This window comes from Mus pahari, chromosome X, assembly GCF_900095145.1.
Source record: "Mus pahari chromosome X, PAHARI_EIJ_v1.1, whole genome shotgun sequence".
Lineage (NCBI taxonomy): Eukaryota > Metazoa > Chordata > Mammalia > Rodentia > Muridae > Mus > Mus pahari.
The window spans coordinates 33,761,971-33,772,170 of NC_034613.1; the positions used below are offsets into that span (position 1 = coordinate 33,761,971).

The window sequence follows — 10,200 nt, forward strand, 5'->3', positions numbered from 1 at the left end:
AAAAAAAAAAAAAAAAAAAAAAAAAAAAAAAAAAAAAAAAAAAAAAAAAAAAAAAAAAAAAAAAAAAAGAAAACAACAGAGGCATGATGTTTGTGTGTTACACAAGGGCACATCCCTCCTATACTTGTGAGAATTCTTGATTTTTCAGTTGCTGGTCAATACCATGAAGTCAACATTATTTGCTCATTTAGTTATTATTTCTTTCCCACCACCATCATGCTGGGGATGCAGAAGTAGATGCAGAAATCCTGTCATCTTGGTACCCATGGAACACCTGCTGCTCACCACATCTTGCAGTTCTACCATTGTGACCTACAAACCCTCCTGAATAAAAGGCACAATCTTGTGGAGGCCTGGGGACAGGAAGAGAGGCCCTCTCTCCATCAATGCAAAACTCCCCAGAACCAGAAGGAATTGTTCCTGTGAATGCAACAGCAGGTGGGAGAACACTGAAGTGGGTGGGGTAGATGCAGTAATTGGTGAAAATACCTTTGTGTTATTTCCACCCTGAAAGCCTGATTTTCCAGCTCCTTTCCACTCTTGTCAGTTTGCCAAGAACAAATGACATCTGTCACTTGTGGTGTGGGCCAGGGACAATCACCATATGGCTGCCACACATTATCCAGCACCATCCTGCCTATTCCAGTCACTGTAGTAGCTTTGCCAAAAATTTATACTGCGTTGCCATTGTATTCTTTCCTCTGTTTGCTTCCTCTAGCCTGTAGCAAACCAGTGCCTGATCTGTTTCTCCTCCGGTGCTAACTCAGTTGCCTTCAAAGCCACCCACCCCCAGTCTGCTTTAAACCTTCCTGCTAATGGAAAAAAACGTGGAAGAGATGATTAGAAATCTCCCGCATGCTATTGTTTTGTTGTCACAATACCATTTAGCCCCATTTGGCTGCTTTTTCACTTTGGATTGGTATTATTAACAGTTTGTTCCAAAACAATGCTTCTGCGTCTATCCAGTGTCCACTGTGCTACTGCAGGATAAAAAGCTATTCCTTATTAGTGCGAATAATAGAGTGGGAGGCTTGTGTTTTTTAAATAGATTATTATACTGTAAAAGAAATCTCTGTGAAAGAAAATAAAAGAGGACAATCATGGCTGTATACTTATTCGAACTAGACTAGAAATGAAAGTAGAAATTTGAAAAGGTATAACATTCAAATGACCACCAGATGGCAGTGTGGGGCTACCTGGGAACTGAAGCTGAAGATTGCGTTCTGTCTCTGCAGTAAGCCTTGAAAACAAGCCTAAATAGGCAATTTTGTGTAAATGCATAAAACTAAACCTTCTTATTAAATGATTATAAAATATATTTAAAGGCACTTTAAAAATGAAGCTTGTAAGAGTGATTTTAGGAAACGGAAAGATTTACATCAGATATAATACAAACTTCGTTGCTCCAGTCTTCAAAATATAATTAACTTAGAAAAGTGTCATAAATCTAGGCAGAAAATTAATGACTACAGAGAGAAAAACTAAGAATAATTGATTTTCTTAATAGAGAAGAGACTATTTAAGAAACCACAGCCATTAGCCAAATACTTATTTTTTTCCTAATGAGTACAAAGCATTGTTCACAAAATGGTATGTGTAACTTAACTTTCACCCACTCTAGAGAAAGTGAAACTTTTCTTTTCTTTTCTTTTCTTTTCTTTTCTTTTCTTTTCTTTTCTTTTCTTTTCTTTTCTTTTCTTTTCTTTTCTTTTCTTTTCTTTTCTTTTCTTCCTTTCCTTTTCTTTTTTTCTTTCTTTTTAATGACATTGTTGCATGCTAAGGTTTAAAAAAGTGTGTTGCTGATTTTAATATATCTCGGTGTCAGCACAGCAAGGAGCTTTGCAGATGCAATGCCAGAGTATTTGGGGGTAAAAAAATATATATTTTAAAGTTTGAACACTCTTACTGTATACTATGAGAAGTAATATGTGCATCCCTACTCATTCCCTATACCACTGAAAGAATGTGGTAGCAAAGTCTATGTTAAAAGATGGGATTAGAAAGAATGGATGGATGCCGGGTGTGGTGGCGCATGCCTTTAATCCCAGCACTCGGGAGGCTGAGGCAGGCAGATTTCTGAATTTGAAGCCAGCCTGGTCTACAAAGTGAGTTCCAGGACAGCCAGGGCTACACAGAGAAACCCTGTCTCGAAAAACAAAACAAAACAAACAAACAAAAAACAAAAACAAAAAAAAAACAAGAAAGAATGGACGGAGTCACAGAACAGCAAGGTCCTGGAAAAGCACATAAAAATCCAACCTTCTTTCCCTAGCTTCCTTTGAATCCAAATTTCAAAGATGTTTTTATATTCTTCCTTTTCTCTTTTCTGTTTGCTCCTATCTTGCTTTACCATCAAGTCAAAGTAAGTGTCAGCTCTTTTCAATTATCTAGTTTTTGTGACTTATATTAAATTATTTCATTTTGGCTATGCATTTGTCCAGTGAATTAGTTATTTATCACTGGTGATAATAATATTACTAAAATCAATTTCGGAATGAATTAGGAAATTATGGCAAGAATATAGATGAAATGATTAGATATCTCATGAATGCAACCATTTTATAAGTAAGAAACCATTCCATACTTATGTATTTTGTAGGATTGGACTTTTGTGGTTATTCTTCTAGTTAAAGAATAAATCACACAGGAAATAAAGGCACAATAAGTAAAAGGCCAAATGATTTGGCTTGTTTCACTGGTCTGTAAACAATTGGAAGTCATTGAAATTTCTCTTATTCTTTTAGGTCAACAGGCCTTCCGTCTTTTTTTCTTCCCTTTTTGAGAAAGGGTCACAGGATTTGTGATTCTCTTGTCTCAACTTTGTCAGGGCTGGGGACACAGGTGCGTGCTACTATGTTGTTTTTATTTTATTTTTTATTTTTTTATTTTTTTTTAAGGAACTGGTACCCACTAAGTATTTTATTGTATAAAAAAGATCTGATATGATGTTTCTTTTGTGTGATTCCTGAAGCAAATGAGATGAAATAAACAGTTACTTTGGAAAAGAGAGACCCTATCTCCTCACTGGAGTCAGAGAAAACTGCACGCTGTGTTGAATTTTAACTTTTCAATAGATATTTTATTATATAGATGGCATAAAAGGGAGAGTCTATTACTGTCTGCAGGCAATTAGCTGAGATGGTCACACCCTGGTGCTCTGGAGGCTATAGACCCCTACATGCCCCTAAGGACTGCTGGCTACTTCCCAACTCACATGGGGAGGAAAACTGTTAGGTTAGTGGCATGATTTTTAAAAATATCCATATATATGTTTCAAAAATGCGCATATATACCAAAGTTATTAGTAAATTCCTTATGAAACATTTTGACTATGTATAGATGCTACCAAATATTTGGATTCAATTAATGTTTTAATGCACTCAATGTAGTCCTTAGCCACAGGATTTTCCCAGGCATGCTTTGTTGAAATTCAAAAGATGAAAGATTTGCTCTGTGAGATGCAGATTTCCCTTGCTCAGAATTTGGATTACAGATTCTAAAAAGCTTTCCCAGAAGGGAAGGACCCTGGTAGGATGGATACTGCTTTTGCTCCCAAGCAAACTTTGCTTTATCACTTCACTTGGGCATTCTCAGGGAGGGAAGTGCTTCAACAACCAACTCTGAGAAGTAATAGCTGTTTACAGGCACACCACTTTTCAAAAACCAAACTTCGATGGTTGTATCAGAAGCACACAAATTGTCCCCTTTTTGCCATGTGTACCATCATCTCTTGTGACCCTTCTAAGAGATACTGATTACCCAGGGGGAAAGAAAGTATGTTCTACTTTACCTAGGAATGAATTCAGAAACAACAAATTTAATTGAAATGACTTAATTTGGAAGAAAACATTTAATGTCTTAGGAGGGAGTCAGACTTGGCAAAGGCAGTTCAAGGTTAATTGTTCTTCTTGTCTACTGGTAATGGAATGAGTGGAAACCTTTCTGCTATGTAGGGGCTAATGGTTCACCAATGGTTCATGTGGTGGGATTATAATCTTATTCTAGACAGAGCATTGGCTCCTATTATAGATGCTGCTGGAGACTTAGTACACACAAAAGGCTACTACCAATTAGTACTCTCTGTCACCATTTCCTCGGGCTAATTACTTTTGAGAATTAGTCCTTGAATGTGTACAACAAAAATTTTATTGGCTATGGTAAGGAAAAAGCATCCTTATTTGTTGGGCAAGAGGCCTTTTACTGGAGCTGAGATACATTAACACAGAGGAGTATTGGAATTTACAAGCTATTTTCTCTCAGTATGAGCTTTCATAATAATACAGACACCTTTTCAAGGGGATGAACAAATATGCTCAAATGAGTAGAGAGCTAAGCCATTATCTCGACTTCAGTTTGAAAAAAAAAATACTTGGCAGAGGGTAGGGAGGGGGATGTTTTCAGCTGAAAAACAGCACGTCTGTACAGGTTCACAGTGGAGTTTTGTTATTTATGCAACGAGAACATAGATTTTTCTCCTGTAGGTCCTCATGAAGTTGGGTACTTAGGGTCACCTTCAATATTCTTATTCATTTTCCCTTCTGTATACTTACCTTTTCTAAGTAGGTATAGCTCCAAATTTTCCCATCAGCCCATGTTCTTGAGATTATTTTTCCACTCTGGTCATACTCCATCTTTTCATTCCAGGTTCCTCTTTGAATAAATGTGACTAATCCTGAAGGTGAGTACGTGATGTTCACTTCATTATATCTGCTTACAGGAGACCACAGAATAGGTCGCCCGGTCTGGTCATAAAGAATTCGGAGAGTGAATTTTCGGTGGTCATCGTAGATCTTCCCCGTGCGGGTCATATGATCAAAATCAATGGAAAGTAGATTTCTGTTATGCGCCTACAAAAAAGAAAGATGAAATATATTTTACATATTGCTTTGATTCTTCATCTAGCATGTTCCCAATCCTGAAGTGTTTCTAGATGCTCCAATGATGGAGACTCTCTCAGTACTGATCCCTCATTGGTTCTTATTCTTCATCTAACATTTACCTTTATTTTCTCACCATAGTGTAGAGTCATGGAGGGACAATGCCGGGTTTTACTTCCTGGTAAAGTGCCTGGTATAATTTTGACCTTCATCATATTGCTGATGGTTGTCTTTCTCAACTAAGGACACACGTGCGTCACCACACTTTTCAATGATCATATGATCCTATTTTATGTGAATTTTATATGACTCAGAATAGGGATTCCTGGCTCATTTCTCCCTTTGTAACTAATCAAGTGGTAAATGAGGAAAAAAGAAAATGAACACAATGAGCTCAAACTGCTTTGGATTTTTCATGTTTATCTGGGCTCAATGAACTTCACAGTGGAACTCAGAGTATCTATTGAGGGGACCCTATTCAACCACATTTCCAGGTGAAGCTGGCAAGTAAACATGGGGGCATTGATAGTTAAGTGTGCCACCATGTACTGACTAAAGAAAGTTAAGCTTGAATTCAAGTTAAAAACAAAACCAGCAACAACTACACTTTGGCTTAGTCCTGGTCACAGGCACTTTGACACCTTACAGTTGCTCAAAGTGAGCTCTAGTTAAGGAACTTGATTCAACTTTATCTGTGACAATACTCAGCAGTGCCTGGCTTTGATGAAATCTAGCTAAGTCCACCTGAGAGATTCAGATAGCCAACTAGCCTGCTAAAAGAATTAAAACTAAGCAAAAAGACTTGGTGGTTTTTCAAAGCAACTGGACAAGTGACCCAGTTTTCCAGTTTTCATCTAGGAATGGCAGTATTTGGCAGACACACCATCACTTCTGCCATAATTTGTTGATTATAGCCCAATCATTCAGAAAATACAGTATTGAAACTGTGTGTGTGTTCTGTGTGGTTTTTCCAGGAAAAGGTAGCTCTTCATTTTAAGCTTGTGGTTTTCATTAAGAGACTTCAGTCCCTGAAGAAAAGGGGAACTCTGAAATAAGGGTGGGTAGAACTCTGCGAAGAACTTTTGAAATGGATTTAATTTTAGTTAGTTTGGTGTGATTAATTTATGAGTTTTAGTAGGTCTTCTGCCTTACTATAATATAACTTCACTTTGAACTAATTGACAAAGGAAGCTGAAAAATGACAGAGTCATAATGTACTCCTCTCCCAGCTTCCAATGGAGATGCTGTGATTTGAGTGGAGAAGGTTTCCAATGTATCTGGCAGAATTGAAGGCAAGAATAATGAAGAAAGAGGTTGAGAAGTAAGAGTGAATGGGACTCAGGAGACTCAGTTACTGGTTTATATACCAGTTGTTCCCCCTCCCTTACTGGTGCTTAATTTTACTGTGAAATGGGATTGGTATTTATACAATATTTTTCATTAAGAGATGTATAAAGAGATACCACTTTATATATCAAAGCCTTACTAAAATGTAAACTTAGGAAATTATAAAGGAGCAGTAACTACCATTTTAAAAACACACAATAGAAAGATCTCTTCTCTCATTTTAATTAGGCCTGTGAATAGGCCCATGTGTCACTTGATCCATTAGTTCATTCAACTAAACTTTGTTTACTTAAAAAGAATATGTTTTTAGACTTATTTCCTTTCTGTGTATGAATGTGAACTACTTGAGGGCCTGGAGGTAATGGATGGTTGTGAGCTCTATGAAGCGATCTCATATCCTCAGCAAGAGGACATGGTGCTCTTAACCACTGAGCCATCTCTCATGGTGGTCAAGAACCCCTTTTCCTGAAAATTATAAACTATGCTTCCACATGAAATTTCATAAACACATACATGGACACTCGGATATAATTTCTATGGGTACCCAGGAATCAAAGTTTCAATTTCAGATAGATGTTTTATCTTAGCGGCATTAATGACTACAAAGTCCCCACTCCTATATCAGAATCTTGTCTTTCCTTTCTCAGTAACTTAGTATACATTGGTCCTCAAAAATTATTAGCTTCATCCATATCCCATTAGTATCAAAGGAGATTTTTTTCAAGGCTTCCCTACATTGGAAAATATAGAAATGTATAGAGAAAATCATGATCTGAGATTCTACCATCCAAGGAGAATTTCTATTTATTCTTACTGTATTTCCTCTCATTTATCTTACTCTGAGGGGCATTTTTTTCATACATTTAAATATATACAACTAGGATGGCACTTAGCATTGTGTCCCCCCTTTTCAGCCAATGTTTTATCACCACCATTTACACATTAATACGTACTCTTGATATATGGCTTTCAATGGTTGCATAATATTTTAACTACATGATAAATATCCGTGCGTTCATTCTCCCATAGTTGGACATTAGCATTCTTATTTTCATTTTCTTTTGTACCTTATGATTTGTTGAACATTTTTGTCAGTAAATATTTTTATAACATAGATCTTAATAAAAATCATTGTATTAAATGACAAATAAGTATTAAAAGACTCCAGATGTGATTTGAGAGATTGCTGGATTGCGCCCAAGGTTGCCCAAGATTCATATCCCACTTGATTAGTAGTGGAAGACCTATCTCATCTTATCCTCAGCAGTACTGTTTGTAAAGTTTTCTGGATGTGAGAGTGAGAAAATGGTACTTTGCATCCATCTGATTGGCAATGAGAATGAGGTGAACTTTTTTTTTTAATTATTGACTGCACGCATATCTTCTATGAATTGCCTGCCAGTGCTATTTGATAATTTTTCTACAGGAATGTGGAAACTGGTCTTTTAAAACATGCTTTGGTCTTTGTTTCATCATCACTTAGCCAAGGCCTCAATTTCGATCTTCTGTAAAAAAAGGACCAAAACCTTCCATGTCATGAATTCTAGCCAGAAGACCAGTGATTACTTACATTATTCTTTTGTAGACCTGCTCTTCCTCTCAGAGGGTAGGTTTAACTCAGCTACCACAGGGGCAGATTTGGGACTTCGAAGTTTTTTAAACTGTCTGCAGCAAATGTGTGCAGTATTGTATTACAAAAGTATACACTTGTCTACTGTGATCACCTAAAAGTTGCTAGAAAAGCACACGGTTCCTGTCTAGTGATACTTGGGGTTTGGAAGCTTATAGGAAACCAGGTGTTCTTTCTTCAACTACCTTTCCTGTGGTTTTATAGTCACATATCTCCAACTGTAATACCGTTTATTTATAACAGCTGCAAAACACCTATGTACTCCCAGAGATAGTTGTAACTATTACAATTTATGTTATAATGATAGTTAAAGAGCCGAAGTAAGTGATTTTCTGTGCAACTAAATTTGGGGTTTTATTTGTCTGAGAGATGAAGTTTACTACTCCAGAACACGTTTCTTAATAAAGTCATTATGACTCTATAAGGAAAATCCACCACAAAGTCATCAGAGGAGGACTCCATCCAACGCCCCTTCTCATTGCCTGTTGGGACTTGTACAGCAGTGCATCTCTGTTTCAGAATAGCATCTTGATATTCTAATGCTGCTAGTCAGATGCTCCCGAAACACGTATTTCAAAGTTGGGTTTGGAAGTTAAAGTTCAGCAATGACCAAAAGGGTTGAAAGAATCAAAGATGCCATAAGTTTCCTCTATTCATTCTCTGTGGAGACCATACACAAGAAAGCTGCAAGGTAATTGCTTTCAGGTGAGCCTTCTTAACCTCTGTCCAGAGTTCCTATGTGCTGCCAGCCTCTAAGACGGGCATTAGAACTAGGCTGAATGCCACTGACTGCTCAGGTCATGGGCAAGGTTAGAAAAATCCATATTCATACACATGCTTGCTCTTCTCTAAGACAACAGCTCTTGATCCAAGCATGGGCCAACACTCCTTAGTTCTATTGTATTTCCAGACAATCTATACTGATCCCTCTCCCGGAAAAGAGAGAGTGAGAATAGTCCCAAGTTATAAAGGGGACCTTCTGGACAGTTGTACAATGAATGAGACCTTTGAATTTGGCAGCTTTTTAAACAATATGTTGTAGTAAGAATGAGGAGCATACTTAGTTTTTCAATAGAGGACGATGTGCGTTGCTGCATGGGTCCTCTGGTTTCCATTAGGGCTTTCTTTCCCAAACTATACTAAGGAGAAGGACTTGATTTTTGTTTATAGTTGAATCAGAGAGAAAGGAAGGCAGAATGCACTCTGGTGAGCTGTGGATCCTGATTGCCAGCAGCACTGAAAGGTTCTGGGTGTGTGGATGGGAGGGGGAGGGGCCTCCAGAGGCAGCTGTCCTCTGTGTCTACATCCTGCCTTTTCTGGAGAGTTTCTGTTTTAATTAGCTGAGAGAAAACTTTAACCCTTCATAGTTAACTGATTTAGATAGTCAGTTAATGCTGTATTAGATTGATCTATGGACAATGGGAGATGTTTAATAGCTGTGATCTATACAAAAGAAAATTTTCTGTTTTAACTGATGACATTTTCTGTTTTAATTGATGGCACACACACACACACACACACACACACACACACACTGATACACATAGGACACACGTACAAGGACACAAAAACACATATGTGGACATACACAGCACACACACACACAAGGACACACACAAGGACACACACACACAAATACACACACACTCACACTCACCCCCACCCCCACCCCCCAGAGCTTCAATCATGCAGTTGATTTTCGTTCCTCTGTAAAGAGGAGGAGGTTGTCAAGGAGACTATCTAGCATTTCAGGTCATAATACAACCTAATTACGTGTTAAATTTTGCTGAAGACAGAAGGTGAATAAAAGACAGGCCAAACAGCATCCACGTTTGAAAGTTGTACCGCATTGCATTTTTATGAAGTCAAGGAATGGGCAGAAAGTTCACAGCTGATTTTAAAGTAGCCCACGCTAGTCTACTCTCACTAGTTTTAAGATAATTGGTATTGGGCTTTTAAAGATCAATCAGTACATTAATTCAACACATTTTATGTTTTCCTGATATCTCCAGTTTAACAATTAAAAGGTACTCGGGGCTGCTCTTATTTCAGAGTTGCTTATAAATCAAACGGCATGTCTTCAGAGTTAGTATTAGCCTGGGATAGCCATTTATAATTCCATTTTTCTGTTTTTCAGTTTTGTTCTCAAGATACTTTCTTTATATTGACAAAAATCTTAATGCTAGAAGAGATATTAAGAGATGCTCAGCTAAGATGAAAGGATGGACTATCCAGAGACTACCCCATTCGGGAGTCCATACCATCATCAGCCACCAAACCTAGATACTAATGCTCATGCCAGCAAGATTCTGCTGAAGGGACCCTGATATTGCGGCCTCTTGTGAG

The 10,200-nt window shown here is 37.6% G+C and overlaps 1 protein-coding gene across 2 annotated transcripts in view; it reads right to left on the reverse strand.

The window, feature by feature from the left end:
* Positions 1 to 10,200, reverse strand: part of Tenm1 (teneurin transmembrane protein 1) — a 710,827-nt gene that overhangs the window by 13,008 nt on the left and 687,619 nt on the right. For both annotated transcript variants that reach the window (XM_021188844.2, XM_021188842.2), the window contains one exon: positions 4,551 to 4,847. In XM_021188844.2, coding sequence (XP_021044503.1) covers positions 4,551 to 4,847 — 297 coding nt within the window. The remainder of the gene's footprint in view (positions 1 to 4,550; positions 4,848 to 10,200) is intronic.